The sequence below is a fragment of the Coenobita brevimanus genome, chromosome 60, assembly GCF_032717465.1.
Source record: "Coenobita brevimanus isolate Jiangsu-jjx chromosome 60, ASM3271746v2, whole genome shotgun sequence".
Classification (NCBI taxonomy): Eukaryota; Metazoa; Arthropoda; class Malacostraca; order Decapoda; family Coenobitidae; genus Coenobita; species Coenobita brevimanus.
In genome coordinates, this window is record NC_137013.1 from 42,940,331 (window position 1) to 42,957,003 (window position 16,673).

At 43.9% G+C, this 16,673-nt stretch overlaps 1 protein-coding gene across 1 annotated transcript in view; it reads left to right on the forward strand.

Annotated features, from left to right (window-relative positions):
• Window positions 1-567: 567 nt before the first annotated feature.
• LOC145403052 (uncharacterized) overlaps window positions 568-16,673 on the forward strand; it is a 32,603-nt gene continuing 16,497 nt past the window's right edge. Inside the window, exon 1 of the mRNA XM_080274897.1 lies at window positions 568-726. Within this exon, the coding sequence (XP_080131023.1) occupies window positions 722-726 (5 nt within the window). The 5' untranslated portion in view covers window positions 568-721. The remainder of the gene's footprint in view (window positions 727-16,673) is intronic.

Here is a 16,673-nt window from a genome sequence, read left to right on the forward strand (position 1 = left end):
ACCCCCTCGTCACGCATCCTTACTCCGTGACAAGCAAATTGTGGGAACGTCTCCGGTGCACGCAAAGCCGAATCCTTAGGGGTGAACATTAACGCAGAAGACAATATAAATCCTACAATATCCTACCAACGCATCCTAACTCCCTCATCACGCACCCTAAATTCGTAAGAGTCTCAGTTCTCAATCCTACGAGTGAGAGGAGATCCTTAGAGATCCTACGGGGCTTCAAATCCGTACCAATAGAAGTCCTACTCACACAAGAACACTCCTACCCATATCCTGTAAATTCTACCCACACAACCACACCGTTCAGTCTCTCCGTACGGCCTCCCCTGACACCCACTCATCCTTATCTCAAACTCTGGGTCCTATGGGGAAAAGGGTCCTCCCAGATCCTACGGGGCTGAGATTATAACAAGCAGGAGTCCATTTCGTGCAAGAACATCCTAAATACAGGATCCTGGGGCTGGTAACAAAGTCCTTCCATCCTTCAAAGTCGAAACTAAATCTCACAAGATCCCACTGAGGTCCTATTCACGCAAACACGCACCCCAGTCTCTTGGAAAGGTCCCTCCCAGCCTCACACACCCACGCCCTCCCTCCCATGCCTGAGTGTGAGGTTGGGGAGAGTGTGAGGGATTAAAGTATGGTGTGGTGGGAGCGCCTCTATGGGACACCACCCCCAGCGTCACACTACCGCTGCTGACTTCACACGACGAAAATGAGGTGAGTACTGACGAAGGGAAAGCACTTATGTTTCTGGTGCATGAGGGAGACCGCCCCTTGTATGTGACACTGTACCCTTTTGCTCTCATGTACCCCTCCTGCCCGGCCTTCTGCGAGAGCGTTCCCTAGAGATGTGTCTTGAAATGAATGTTAAATAATCTAAATTTAAAAAAAATAAAGGAGTAGGAGGGACTACTGACGAAGGAGGCGCTGAATTTTGATGCATGAACACAAGAATATAAAAACAGCTAAAAATCTTGCTCTAAAATCAATAATAATAACAATAACTGAAGACGAGAGTGTGATGTGACTGACGAAGTGGGACACTGGAATTTTTGTGCATCTGTACAAAGACACATCTTCCCACTGGTCTGAAGAAAATATAAACTGACGAAACCCAACCAAAACCCTATTTCAACTAATGTACATTTCAATTGGTTCGCTTTTTCCGATATGTTTTCGTCAGACCTATGATAGAAGAATATTTCCCTGACTATTACTGACCAGAAAATTTTGATATTGCTGCTGAAGATATTAATACTGATCAGAAATGTATATAGATAAAAATATTACTACTACGCCTACTGATAAAGATGAGGTGAGCGTAAGGTGTTAATTAACGGGCAGGTTGATTTATAATGCATGAATACCTGGCCAAAAATGAAAAGAATGCGCATGGGGAAAATATTATAGCATTTCTCAGTGTTAGGCTTGAAGAACGAAAGACGCGGCTATGATGAAGGGGAAGCTAATAATAATAATAATAATAATAATAATAATAACATAATGATGATGAAAGAGGGTGACTAATTTTGTAATCTGCATGACCAGTTTTAATAATGTGCATGCATTAAATGGAATACGTATCCTGTATGTATCACTGAATTTACCATCATCATCATCATCATCACGAACATCATCATCATCATCATCATTACTGGTAAAATTTTGTTCTCTCTCCATCAGCATCTCTAATATGCGGACGTAACATTTTTTTCCCATCATCATCATCATCATCATCATCATCATCATCTGAAGAACGGTACTTAAAATTTCCAGTCGCGAGTCTTCCGCCGGACGATTCTATTCTACTTCCGGGGAGGGAGGAGTCTTCTCGCAATTAAGGGCTTAGCATATCACTAATTACAATACCCTACTTTACCATGCCCTAAGATTGCCGTCTCTCTCTCTCTAATTCTGAGTTGTAAAGAGATTAGCACTAGAATATGGTCCTAGTCACGAAGAAGTGCTACGGAAAGGATGTAGAGCCGTAGCCTCGTCTTATTCTGCCACTGAGCTACGGGAAATAAGCAGCAAAAGGACAAACATCACGGCCTGATTTCATAATACTTCGTCTATACTCCACTCACTTTAACCTGGCCCCGATTTTCGTCCTTTTGCAGCTAAAAGGCAATATTACTCCCTACATCCTTAACACAGCACTTCTTCGTGACTAGCAACGTATTCTAGCGTTAATCTACTGTTACAACTCAGCATTCAAGATGGAGAGATGGCGATTTTGGGCCTAGAAATAGGAATATGGCAAATGTTTCATAATGTATCGTCCAGTTTCCAAGATATACGTGTACATCGGAGCGCTACCAATACAGAACGCTACATTAATACGCAGTTCCGTTCACCTCGGCGCTACGATTCGCTACGGCTATTATATTACGCGTTCAATGGGTGTTATATGAGAGAATCTTTTTTAGTTTATTTTATTTTTGCTGAATCTTTCCTATGAGATTAATGTTTCTCTCTCTCTCTCTCTCTCTCTCTCTCTCTCAAAACCCCTTCAGTTCCATGACGCCTCTTTTTGCATCCTTTCTACCTGCAGATGATTTTATTAATCTTATGAGACTTCAAAAACCCTTCTTCCAGTTCATGAAGAAATAGTAGTAGTAGTAGTAGTAGTAGTAGTAGTAGTAGTAGTAATAATAATAATAATAATAATAATAATAATAATAATAATCGGTTTGATAGCGATTAAAACTGGCCACGAAAATCGCTATTAAAATTTATGCTTAACGTGTCTGTCTATCCAGCTCACCTATCTATCTATCTACCTACGTCTATCTATCTATATTTATCTGTTCCTCTATCTATCTATCTGTCTATCTACGAATATACCTATCTGTCTACCTATACCCATCTATCTATCAGTCTATTACATGTATTATCTATCTATACCCATATATCTATCCATCTATCTATCTTCTATACATCTATCTATACCTTTTGTCTATCTAAAATAACGCTATCACATTTTAAAACTATCTATCCACTGTAAATCAAATATCTATCGTTACCACCTCTATATCTATTCTAATTACCCCTTATCTATCTATCTATCTATCTCAAGACCATCCACCTCAGACAGAAGATAGAACTGGTTATATGAGCTCGGTTTATCTATCTATCGGTATATATCTATCTATTTATCTATGTATCGCTTGTTGGCTACAGGATTTAATGCTAATATATGCGTGGTTAATGGGAGCCTTCTCTCTCTCTCTCTCCTCTCGTCCCGGTCACATCTCCACAACTATACTCTTTTTACGCTAACTTGGCCTAAAATTGTCATCTCTCCATCTTGAATGCCGAGTTGTGGCAGTAGACTGACACGAGAATACGATGCTAGTCACGAAGAAGTGCCACGGAAAGGATGTAGAGCCTAGCAATGTCTTTTTCTGCCACTGACCTACGTGAAATAAGCTGCAAAAGGTCGAAAATCTGGGCCAAGTTAAGGTGAAAGGACTTATAATATCCGCCTTTACTAAACTCTAAAATAAATCGCTACGGAAGAAGCGTTAGGAACCCCTCTTATGGCACATGGAATATAACTGTCCGGAAACTGAACCCAGGACGTATCGGTTGCGGGCCTGATATTATGCTTGTTAATATTGAAAGTTGGGTTAGCAAAGAGACATATATATATTTTTTTCAATCCGTCTAACTGTGTCACTTCCTGTTCAGTACGGGATTCGAACCCGGGACATCTTCGTTGCGGGCCGAGTATGTTACCTATTGCACCACCGTCACCCTCTAGCTCATTTTCGTTCAGTGTACCATAGTTAAATATTTTTTTTTAATCCAGAAAAGTCTAGGTTAAGTTAGCTTTCTTAATACTAGGCTAGGTTAGATTTGTTAGGCAAATCTGCTACTTTAGGCCAGGTTAGGATTGGGTAAGTTAGGTCAGGGTCAGGGAATAAAGCAGACCATCCTGGAAAACGAAACCTGGTACGCAGTTCAACATGGTACAAGGAAAGGAAATTAGAGACCTCTTGTTCCAGAGTAAAGCATCATTCAGGAAAGTAATTTTGTTAGCGGTTGTGCGATGCTATTTATCTGCGGTAACTGTGCAACATTTAGAAGACCAAACTTAGCGTATCTCGTTGTATTTATCTAACTGTACAACAACTAGAAGACCAAATTTAGCGCATCGTGCTTTACCTAACTGTACAATGACTGGGACCAAATTTAGCGTATCTTGCTTTATTTACCTAACTGTACAGCAACTAGAAGACCAAACTTAGCGTATCTTGCTTCGTTACTGATAAGGCGCCGCGCAAAGCCACTCTCAGGCCAACAAAAGCCGTGATAACCCAAGGCTTGTGAGATTAAGGAGCAACTCGACACCCGACTATGTTTAGTAAGGCTCTCGCTCGTAAATCCTCGCTACTTCAAACTCCAAGCAATGTTCCCCGCCCTAATAATAGCACAGCTGCTCCCTGGCTGTGTTAGGCGAGGGCTGGGGCAATGGGGGACGTAGATTTTCCATTCATTTTCGTGTCTTTCTTTTTTTTTGGGGGGGAGGAGGGGGTGAAGGGGGAGGGGGACTTAAGAGGCAGAGAAATGTTGGAAATGGAACTGATTTAATATGTGGAGTTTGTGTGTGTGTGTGTGTGTGTGTGTGTGTGTGTGTGTGTGTGTGTGTGTGTGTGTGTGTTTCGATTCTGTAGACAAGAGTGTTTGGAAAGAATTGTTTTTCCCATACTGAGTATATACTTCACTTTCACAGCAAAATGGCGTTATTATTCGTCCACTTTTCTTCTATATAATTCCTCTTTAGGTAATGAAATAAAAATTAATATATATCGCTACTATAGTTCAGTATAACCATGTGTACCTCCCACTACATGCTTCTATAACTCTTTCATCTTAACTTGGCCCAGATTTTCGTCCTATGCTAGGCTATGTGGCTCAGTGGAAGAGAGTGAGAGAATATAATAGCCCTAGATCCATTCCACAGCACTTCTTCGTGACTAGCATCATATTCAAAGATCACCGTATTTCTTCAGACTTGCATTCAATATAGAGAGATGGCAATTTTAGGCCAAGTTAGAGGAAAAGGGGTATATCAATGACTAGAGCTCTTAGAAGTGTCTGTCTGTCTGCAAGTTAAAATAAATCTGGCGAGAAGAAAATTAAAATATCTAGGAAAAAAAGCAAAGAATCTGAAGGGCCGCGTTTCATTTACACAAAAATCCTTCCACTCCACTTCCCCGAATCAAAACAAAACTCGAGGCCTCTTAAACGCAGTCTGAAGGAGAATAAGATATAAGCGGGGATGTGAAGCGTGTTAACTTCTTCATTAATTATTTCATAGCGCAAAATCTATAAGGGACTGACCGGGAGAGCGTATGTGCGTGGAAGGGGATAGGGAAGCTGAGGATGAGATAGAGGGATGGGCTGGAGTAAGGGAGGTGTTAGGCTGGAGATTAGGCAGACTGATGACGGATGGTAAGGTGATGTGGGGGTGATCTGCATGTGGCCACCTCTTTCAGGATTTACCCCTTCTGGCTATTCATAGATAGATAGACAGACAGATAAGATACCGGTAAATACAGATAGGCAGTAGGTACACAGATACAGATAGACCGATAGATAGATAGATAGATAGATAGATAGACAGATAGATACCGGTAGACAGATTAACAAACAGACATATCTACAGGTGACTGCGCGTCCACTGCCCTTAGTTCTTATCTCATTAACACCGATAATCCAGAGTAATCCTGACGATGATTAAGCTACTCTATTTTTACAGCTTATAAGACGAATGTGATGAACTTACTGCCTTATAAGATTCACGTGATTAAGGTATTGGATTTATTTTTGAGTAGGATGATACCTGTGATTTACCTTCTTACCTGCCAATTACGATCTTTGTATTTCTGCTCCGACTGAGGATGGATTATTTTTTCACCTCAGCAAATTTAGGAGGCGAAAAATTGATAGAACATTGAATGATATTTTTGGCCAAGAATCGTGTTTTACTCCTGTTAACGTCAGCGATTTTATTCACCTCAAATCTACGGCAGGTAAAGGAAGGTATCACATATTCAATTTTTTAAAGTTACTTTTTTGTGTAAGGAAGAAGGAACAATAGGTGAGAAGGCCGCAAAAATGTTCCTTCCTAGAGTTCCTTTGCTGCTCCTGTTTTAAAGATGAACATAATTAATTTCTCGTGTTTTTTACAGTTCTTGAGTATCAGATTTAACTCGATTTTTGTAGCCTACACTGTTAACACTCTTGGATGTGCTTAAAATACTCTATATACTGCTCTAAGGCTCTTAATTGCCAACACCCACACTCATTCTCTCTCCTATTGTCTGCATTTGCTACCCTGCCTTCTTTACATACACACACACACACACACACACTACCCTACCTACACACACTAGCCTGTCTACACACTCTTACCGTAACCCTCATACCATACCTAATAAAATACAAAGTTGTAAAGGCACATATTCACTAACATACATACCATGTCTACTCCCCCTCTCTGTCTATCTATCTCTGTATATCTATCTTTCTATTTAGTTATGTTACATCCTGCATATACACCCTAGGCAAACACCCACACCCAGACCTCCCCCCCCCACCCACTCTCTCCTTCGGGCAGGTGTGGGCGGGTGGGGAGGTGGGTGGGTAAGTGTGGTGGTGGTGGAGACAGGTGAGTGACAGGTGTGCAGATTCCCTTAATTTGGTGGGAAAGCAGCCGAACCCCCCCCTCCCCACCTGTCAGGCTTACAGGTAAATGTTTGCAATACACCAAGCTTGTGGTGCCCCATTCCCCCACCCCACTCTCTCTCTCTCTCACACACACACACACACACACACACACACACACACACACACACACACCTGGCCCGTTGCTTACCTGAGTCACGGAAACCCATTAGAGAGGTGAGAGGGGGGGCTTCCGGGCCACGGGATCAAAGGTTTAAGAGAGGGTGGGGGGGTGGAAGGAGGGAGGAGGGAGGGAGAGGGGAGGGAAGAGCTGGGGAGAGGGAAGAGCTGGGGAGAGGGAAGGACGGCTGGAAGAGGGGAGGGGAAGGAGTTTTGGAAGAAGGGAAAAAAAGAGAGCGAAGAAAGGCGAGAAAGAAAGGGAAGGATTGGATGAAGAAAAGGGGATGAAAGGGAGAAAGGGGGTGGGAAGGACAGACAGGGTAAGCGGGAGGGGGGGAGGATTAAGGTGGGATGGAGGAGGAGGAGGAAGGAAAGAGGAAAGATACAGGATGTGAGGGAAGGAGGAGGAAAGGAGAGGAAACGATTGGATGGAGGAAGGGGAGAGGAGATGGGAGGGACGGAGATGGTCGAAGGAGGAAGAGGAAAGAAGGGAGGGGGGAGGAGAGAGGGAGGAAAAGGCTGGAGGAGGAGGTGGAGAGAGGGAGAAGAGGGAGAGAGAGAGAGAGAGAGAGAGAGAGAGAGAGAGAGAGAGAGAGAGAGAGAGAGAGAGAGAGGGAAATGAGTTGGGGCGGAGAACAGACAGGAGAAAAAGGTAAAAGAGTTCCAAGGTGTGAGGGGAATAGTATCTACCAACATTACTACCACCATCACCACCATCCCTACCACCATTACCACCATCACTCCCACCATTACCACAACATTTCAACCACAACCTCTTCCCCACCACACAATTTGCCACTCATTCTCAGCAGCTGCGTATCCTGAGGCGTTCTATCACTCACATCTATGTCTCTCTCACTGTCACATTTCTCCTTTTAAGCTGCGGCAATTCAGGGAGCTGGCTTTATCACTCTTATCTTTACTCTCACTTTATCACACTCCGACTCTCATCTCTGGCGTCTACAGCCCGCTTTTTGACATAACCCTTCCTTCTCCGTGTGTGGGGCAGAGAAACAGAAGAGATGCTGGCAATCTGTGTCTTAAACTACATATCTTTTGAGTTATTTATTTTTCTCAACTACGCCATTAAGACTTTCAGCCCCCCAAAACAGATCTAAGCTTAAGTTGGCTATAAAAGTAATTGTGTACAAAGGAGTACAAAGGAAAGCACACAGCAACAGACCTAATTGTACTTCTCGTGGCTGCAAAGAGGATTATGACTGTCTGAGTCTCTGCCGTAAAGATTAGGACGGCAAAGCAAGACGTGTATAGTGTTATCTTCACTCATACAGACACCAAACAATTCCCAGTTAAATTGGCATGAATATTAACGTGGAAAATAATAAGCAATCGGATCAGGAATAATCACTATGTTACGTAGACATGCTGATCCTGTAAATTGCTTAAGATCCTTTATAAATGCATCTTCTGATTCATTTTCTGTTCTTGTAGCGGGAAAAAAAGAAAATGATTACGAAGCACAACCGCCGATTGACGATTCAGGTCCCCATTTTCGGTTCAGAGCAACAGATTGGAATAAAGATCGAGAAATAATTGAGAGAAAAAGTAAGGAGTAAAGAACTGAAGAAAGTATGGATTATTGACCTACACGAGGGTCACGAAGGGAGACAGGTAAGATGCTGAGTCCTAACCTTCCCTTAGAACTCGATCCGGAACATTCGATTTGACTTCCCAACATTACCTCTGAAGGAAGAGAAGGTGGAGGAGGAGGAGACCGAGGATTAATAGCTACAGACTTCACATAGGTCAATTAAACCAGCCTATTTTCGCTATACAAGACTTCTCCACGAACGATACACTGTTCCATCAAGGTCCCCATCTTGAAATACACGGGGTACACTCAAAAACACTGGCTAGGTTTAAATATACACCTCGACGGCGCACCTGATGTTTAGTTACTGTCAGCCGGGTGTCTTGTTAGCTGTGCACTTTTTTTTTAGCTGTGTTTGTTGTCTCAGGTGAAAGCTAAGAGCAGTTCCCCAGCCAGCTAAATACCCGTGAGTTATCGCCCATTAGCTTATCAGTAACGTGCTTATTTTAAACACCATTCTTATCTTGGCCTGGAGATTATGGAGCCCCGCTGACGTCAAAAGGCACATTTTTGGCCAGGAGTTTCGCCATTATGTATACTTGTAGGACAGATGGAATGGCTTGTTTTTATCCATCCCGCTACCTACAGGGCCCGGGTTCGACTACTGAGCTGAAGGTATGATGTGAATCGTGGCTGAATTGACGTCATTATTAACCATTTTTCTCCCTAAATTTCACCTTGAATAAAACACTGATGAAGCAAGTTAAATATCTATTTGTCTCTGCAACCTACGGGTATTGGGTTCGCTTTCTGGGGTAGCGACGTGATTTATCTATCTATTATTATCGACTCTCTTTGTAGTTATGATAGATAGACAGGCAGAGGTGTGGTAGGTACTGTTGTGATACCAGGCTCATCTTTCATCCTCCTGTCAGGGAATAGGAAGCTGAAGGAGTTTTTATATACTGATGCCACCACGTGAAGGCGTCCCTGTCCAGCATCACCGAAGTAGATAAAAGATATGGATAGACAGAGATAGATAAACAGATATAGACAGCTAACAGATGCAAATGGACATACAAGTTAACTGATACAGAAACATGGAAATATATAAGGAATTTTGTGTCACTAAGCAAATATCACCATCTCTCTCTCCCTCTCTCTCTCTCCAATAGCTGTCACCCCCATAAAAAGAAAGATAGCTCACTCTCTCTAATACAGTACGTATATCTAATGACAAAACTCACTTTAATGTGACAAGTAAATCACCTCTCGCACTCGAAGGTAAAAAGTAAAATGGCTCAATCTTGTCCATAAAAAGAAAGATAGCTCACTCTCTCTCTAATAATGACAAGGACGGTGAGTGGATAGTGTGGTCCAATGAGGGAGGGAGGATCAGGAAGTGAGAGAGAGAGAGAGAGAGAGAGAGAGAGAGAGAGAGAGAGAGAGAGAGAGAGAGAGAGAGAGAGAGAAGGGTATGAATGAAAGGGGGAGGAAGAGGGGAGGTTGGAGGGGAAGAGGAGGAAGTAGCTAGAGATAGGAGAGATAGGGAAAGAGGGGAGGGAGTGAAGGGAGGGGGAGAGAAAAAGGAGGAGATAGGGAAGGGGAGAGAGAGAGAGAGAGAGAGAGAGAGAGAGAGAGAGTCATAACAGTAGTGTTCGTATATCAATGATAGAATGAATGAATGACATGGTACTTGTGAGTGAACTACAGTCTTCTGATAGTTGTAGTGGTGTTGGTTGAGGTGGTATGGTTGTGGTGGTGGTGGTGTGGTGGTTGTGGTAGTGGTGTGGTGGTTGTGGTAGTGGTGGCGTTGTGATGATGGTGGATTTTTGTGTGGTAGTGAGTAGTGACAGTATTGCTGATTGCATGTCTGGTAGCTGTCTTGTGGCGTGTTTTTGTGGGTTGTGGTAGTGGTTGTGGTTTTGGTTGTAGTGGTGGTTGTAACAGTGGTGTGGTTGTGGTAGCGCTTGTGGTTTAGTGGCAGTAATAGTAGTGGAGCGGTAGTTCTGAAAGTGGGCATGGTTGTGTATGGTAGTATGGTAGCCTGTGTTGTTGGTTGAATGGTAGGATTGATAATTTAAGACAGCATAGCAGAAGAGATGAAATGTGTGGACATAAATTCATTGGCAGAACGGGAGGTGTAGTGGCAGGGTGTGGCGGCAGGGTGTGGGTGATAGAGTAGTGGTGTGCTGGCAGGGAAGGCGGCAGAGGTGGTGGCAGGGTGTAGATGGCAGGGTGTGGGTGATGGAGTAGTGGTGTGGTGGCAGGGAAGGCGGCAGGGTGGCGGACAGGAAGTCACAGGGGGTGTTGGCTTTGATTGATAGTGGGGGTGGGGGGGAGGGAAGAAAGGAGGGGAGGGGGAGGGGGAGGGACAGGAAGAAAGGGAGAGGAGGAAAAGAAAGACGGAGAGAGAGAAAAAGAAAGACAAAGAAGGAGAGAGAGGGAGAAGAAAGGCAGGAAGAAGGGAAGGAGAGAAATGAGAGATAGGAATTGGAGGAGTAAGAATTGAAAATAAAAAAAGAAGGAAGGAAGGAAGGAGGGACGAAGGGAGGAGGAAGGGTGAATGAAGAGGAAGAGAGAAGGAAGACAGGAGGAAGAAGAAGGGGGGGGGTAGTATACTGGAGAAAAAGAGGAAGAAGAAAGGGGAAGAGGAAGGGAGGAGGGAGGAAAGACGGAAGAAGAGTGGGTGAATGGGTGGAAAGAAGATGGGAGGTGGGGGAGAGAGGCAAAAAGAGAGGAAGGGAGGGAAGTATGGAGAGAGGTTGGTAGTTTATGAGAGAGAGAGAGAGAGAGAGAGAGAGTATTCCACCTCTCACCTTCACTGCATCACTGCGCAAATAATTCCAGTTTTGCGCACCAGTCTGCATAATGTTGTTCATCACACACAATCTGCCACTTTTGCGCATGTTATTGTACCTCTGCGCAATTTATTCAACCTCTGCGCACTTATCTCCAACTGTTTGCACTTTCCTTCACTTTCGCGCATTCCCTCCACCACTGCGCAGTTGCCCTATCTCCATTCCACTCTTTCGTTCACTTATGCGCAGTCTCCATTATCAGTACTCATTCTCCAAATTCACGTTTATCTATTCACCTCTGCGCACATCTCTACATTCGTTCCTCACCTTTTGCGCACATACATCCACCATTCCACTGTTTTCTCTACCCCTCTTCCATCTCTGCGCAGTTATCCCCGTCATTTCTCTATTTCCTCCCCCTCCTCTGCGCACCTCTCTCTCTCTCTCTCTCTCTCTCTCTCTCTCTCACTGCGCACTTGTTCTAGCTCCATTTTAGTCAAGGATGCGCAGAAACGGACATGAGCATATTTCTTTGCGCAGTGTCTTCACGGTGTTGGGTGGGGGTCCTCTAGCATACCTCCTGTCAAGTTTTTAGAGAGAGAGAGAGAGAGAGAGAGAGAGAGAGAGAGAGAGAGAGAGAGAGAGAGGACAAAAGGGTAGACAATCACAAAAACAAGAAAATCATTGAGTGGAAGGATGGGTGACTTAATAGAGGGGATGGATGGATGGTTGGATGAAGGATTTAATGAGAGAGAGAGAGAGAGAGAGAGAGAGAGAGAGAGAGAGAGAGAGAGAGAGAGAGAGAGGTCACGTAGTTAATAAGTTTTCGATTCACTTGACACTGTAAATGATACGTGGTTTGAGAGAAAGAGAGAGAGAGAGAGAGAGAGAGAGAGAAAGAGAGAGAGAGAGAGAGAGAGAGAGAGAGAGAGAGAGAGAGAGAGAGAGAGAGAGAGAGAGAGAGAGAGAGAAACCACGAAATTACTGTGAGAAAATCGTTGTCTGGTGATGAATGAAGCGTGTCTTTGTGGTGATGGTGATGCTGATGGTGGTGATGGTGATCGGGGGCTTGTTAAGGTGGTGATTGATGGTGTTGTGGTGTTATGTGATACGGTGAGGGGCATCAATGGTGACGGGTGTGTTAGGTGCTATTAGTGATGATGATGATGATGGTGATGCTGGTGATGGTGACTGGAGATAAGTAGTGGTGACTGATGGTGATGTGGTGCTAGGTGATAAGAGGAGTGTGTTAGGTGACAGGTGGGTGTGTGAAGATAATGTATAGTGATGCTGGTGGTGGTAGTGATGGTGATGTGACAGTGATGGTGATGTGACAGTGATGGTGATGCTGCTGGTGGTGGCGGAAGTGGTGATGGTGATGCTTGTAATTCATCTTGGTACCGATTTCTCTAACTTAAAGATCTACATAAAGGCTTCACTAACCACAGCCAAACGAATCCTCACAGCGTAATAAACTCATCTAAAGGAAGCAAGATTATACTCGAGAAACTATCTGAAAGGGTTAACAAAAGAAAAAAAAAACTAATTACACGATTATCCACACCCCAATTAAAAGCAGAAAAAGGAAACTAATTACCTCACAACTAAACACCAATTAAAAAAAACATGAAAAAAAAAAAGGTAATTCCCAAACAAACCCTTCTCTTAGGCCATCCAACCCAATTCGCTGGAAAAACAGTTCACACGTGCTTCATTTCCCGGCGATCCCTAGTCAAGGATCGTAAACGAGACCTCGAGAGCCCCGAAAAATTAGAGAGTTTGGTCGGCGGCGTCCATAAAAGATGATGCGAACGTGGGAACTCCGTGGCTGAGGGTTCCAGTGGGGAAGAGTCTGGCCAAGGGGGTGGTGGTGGTGGTAGTGGTGGCGGTTTAGGCTAGTATACCTTGGTTCATAAAAAACGGGGGCGCGCGCGCGAGAGAGAGAGAGAGAGAGAGAGAGAGAGAGAGAGAGAGAGAGAGAGAGAGAGAGAGAGAGAGAGAGAGAGAGAGAGAGAGAGAAGGGGGGAAGGAAAATGTTGTTGAGATATGGGAAAGAAAAACATATTGTAAGAAAGAGGAAAGAATGATGGACAGCGAAGGAAGAACAGATGGATGGATGGAGAGAAGGAAGGAAGAGGGAAGGAGGAACAGAGGGAGTGTTGGAGAGAAGAAAGAGAGAATGGAGGAAAGGCGAGAGAGAATGGAGGAAAGGCGAGAGAGAAAGGAGGGAAAGAGAAAGAGACGGAGCTGTAATGCAAAGACTCCAGTATTGGTCATGGGCTTTGAGATGCAGATGGAGAGTGTTTTGGTTGGAGAGGAGGGGAAGGAGGGAGGAATGGAGAGAAGAATGGAAGGGAGGAGAGAGGGAAGGGAGTGAGGGAGAGATGAGAGATAGAGAGATGGAGAGAGGGATGAAACGACTGACAGTGAGAGTGGGAGAGAGAGTGACAGAAGGGAAGGTGAAAAGGCTGGAATGGAGGGTGAAACTGAAGGAAAAGCAATGAAGGAGGGGTAAGGAAGGTGGAATGGAGGGGGAGGCACAGGAGGAGGGAAGGAAAGACAAAGAAGGAAAGGAGAAAAGATGGAAGAAAGGAAAGAAAGGAGAAAAGCCTGAAGGTAGAGCAAGAGAGAGGAGGAATTAAGACAGATAGAGATAGATCGTGAGACAGGAGAGGTGGAGAGAAGGGAGGGAATTAAAGTTAGAGAGAGAGAGAGAGAGAGAGAGAGAGAGAGAGAGAGAGAGAGAGAGAGAGAGAGATTCTATTGACTTGTACCAGTCGATGTTTGACTCGCTGATTCTGAGTGCTGGTTCGACCCCTGAGTGGCTGGTGAGAGAGAGAGAGAGAGAGAGAGAGAGAGAGAGAGAGAGAGAGAGAGAGAGAGAGAGAGAGAGAGAGAGACTATTAAAGGATTAGGAAAAGGGGAGGGGATTAAGGGAAAAGATAAGTGAGATGTGGAAATATGGTACTTTCACACCTCCCAGAAATCGTCAGCCTCTCTCTCTCTCTCTCTCTCTCACACACACACACACACACACACACACACACACACACACACTTATGTAACCCTCCCCCACGCACTCCCACGCACTAGTTTCCTCTGGGTGGTGGCGTGGGAGTGGGGGTTTGCCAGGCCACACACATATACATCAGGGAGTCAGCCGAGGAGGAGTGAGGGGAGGTAATCGGGCGAGGAGCTGGAAATTCCCACGGGTGTCTACTGCGATAGATAAATGGCCTTGTGTTGGCTAAATTCCGTAAAGAGACGCTCAGGTAATGTTATTTTGGCACAATATATCTTCGTGATGCTTTGCGACAGGTGGAATTATTGGCTGGGAGAGACACAGGTAAGAGCTTGAACTCTTATCTTCTCTAGCGTCTCAAGTTTTTACCTCTCTCTCTCTCTCTCCCAACGTTTACACATTATATCCTCTTTGTTGACGCTTTTACTGTTAATACCTATCTATCTATTTATCTATTGCCAGACGCCTTAATCCAGTAAGGGGTGGCCACAAACCAATCGCCTCCATGTCGCCCTGTCCCCCGCCATGTCACTGCCTTGCTCCCAGCTCACACCCCCCTCTCTCATATATATCTCAGGATGATAATTGTGTCATGCATAATCACTAACACCAAATGGAATGCAAGGTCCCTATTTTTTGCGATTTCTGAAGCAGGTAGGAAGGAATATGTTTAGCCCTCCTATATGGTTGCTGACTGCACTCAATAATGTGGGATGCAGGCTAACCGAAACTATATTCCGGTGACTTTAAACTGGCCTAAAACTGCTCTCTGCCCGTCTTGAAGGCTGAGCTGTGGCAGGAGATAAACACTAGAATATGATGCTAGTCACGAAGAAGTTCCATGGAAAGGACGCAGAGCCGTAGTACTGCCCATTTCTGCCACTGAGGTGCGTGATACAGCAAAAGGACGAAAATGTGGGCCATGTCAACGTGAATGAACTACAGCAATCACAGGCGCTCCGAAAAAACAGTAAAATATTAAAGGTTAGAATTCCACTCTGCGATTTAACGTATACTGCACTAAATCGTAAGAAAATCGTCTGCTATCAGGATAACCTTTTCACGAACACCTAAGACGGAAAGGGGAATGGGTCGTAGGGGATGAGCTTTTTTTTTTTTTATGTAAGAAAGAAGGAACCAAAGGCCAGGAGCCCGCAAGATCGTTCCCTCCAAGAAAAAACAAGATAGCCAAATTCAAGATCTGTTCATTTCGAGATGCCTGGACACGCTGAGTTTTGAGAGACTGGAGGTCATAGGTAGTAGGAAATACAGACAGAGGGAGACCGTTCCAGAGTCTGGCGATGGGGGGTAATTTGAACGGGATGATCATGAGTCCAGTAAATAATAATGGCTTAATTTTGCAATAATATTTTGAGTTCGAATATTTTTATTTTCTATTTTATTACCAGAACGAGACTACGGAAAATCGACTGTGTTCCGTGGATATGAATTACTATATGAGATTCCCACAGACGTCGCATTAGTGGTGATAAATGGATTTGCGAGGGATAAAATTGATAATGGAGAGAAAGAATCAGCGGTGACGCAGCCCCGAAGGATAACATTTTCTTTAGTTATCCGTCACACGAGAAAATGGGGTGGCGGAAAGTAATTGGAAGATGAAAGTACTCGACTAAACACATCTTGAAGAAATATAAGGTTGAATTAAGGTGCTTTTGTCCAATTTACCTCAGCTCGAAATCAGTTTAGTGCAACAGGGAAATTATTCAGAATCCCTAAAATAATTCTGTACCCCCTAAAAATATCCAGAACTGCCTAAAAAGATCCAGAATTGCTTTATATTCTTCAGTGTTCCCTAAAATTACCCAGACCACCAAAAGTATCAAAAACAGGATTATTTAGAATCTCCCTAACCTGATAATGAATAATCTAATATTATTCACAGTCTCGCAAAAGTAATTCAGACTCCAAAATAATTCAGAATTGCCTAAATTCTGATTCTTCACCCATTTCACACACGAGTGATTAGAGCCAAGAAACTCTATTGGTGATACTCCGTGATTCATCTGACCTTTCAATTAGGCAGGGTTAATTGTGGGTGCGTTTGTGTGTGTGTGTGTGTGTGTGTGTGTGTGTGTGTGTGTGTGTGTGTGAGAGAGAAAGAGAGAGAGAGAGAGAGTGGGTGGCCAAGGGTGTATATCAGACGCAAAAAAATAAAAAAATAAAAAAAAATAAATCATACACCACGATCGACCTGACAGCCTCCATCACTACCTCCGTCACTCGATATTACATTAACATTCTCTCTCTCTCTCATCAGTAGTACAGACGTGCGTTCCGTGTGTGTGTGTGTGTGTGTGTGTGTGTGTGTGTGTGTGTGTGTGTGTGTGTGTGTGTGTGTGTGTGTGTGTGTGTTTTTGTGGGTGTGAGTTTGTTTACTTTCTCAATCTCTGTAATTTAAGAGCAAAGCTTA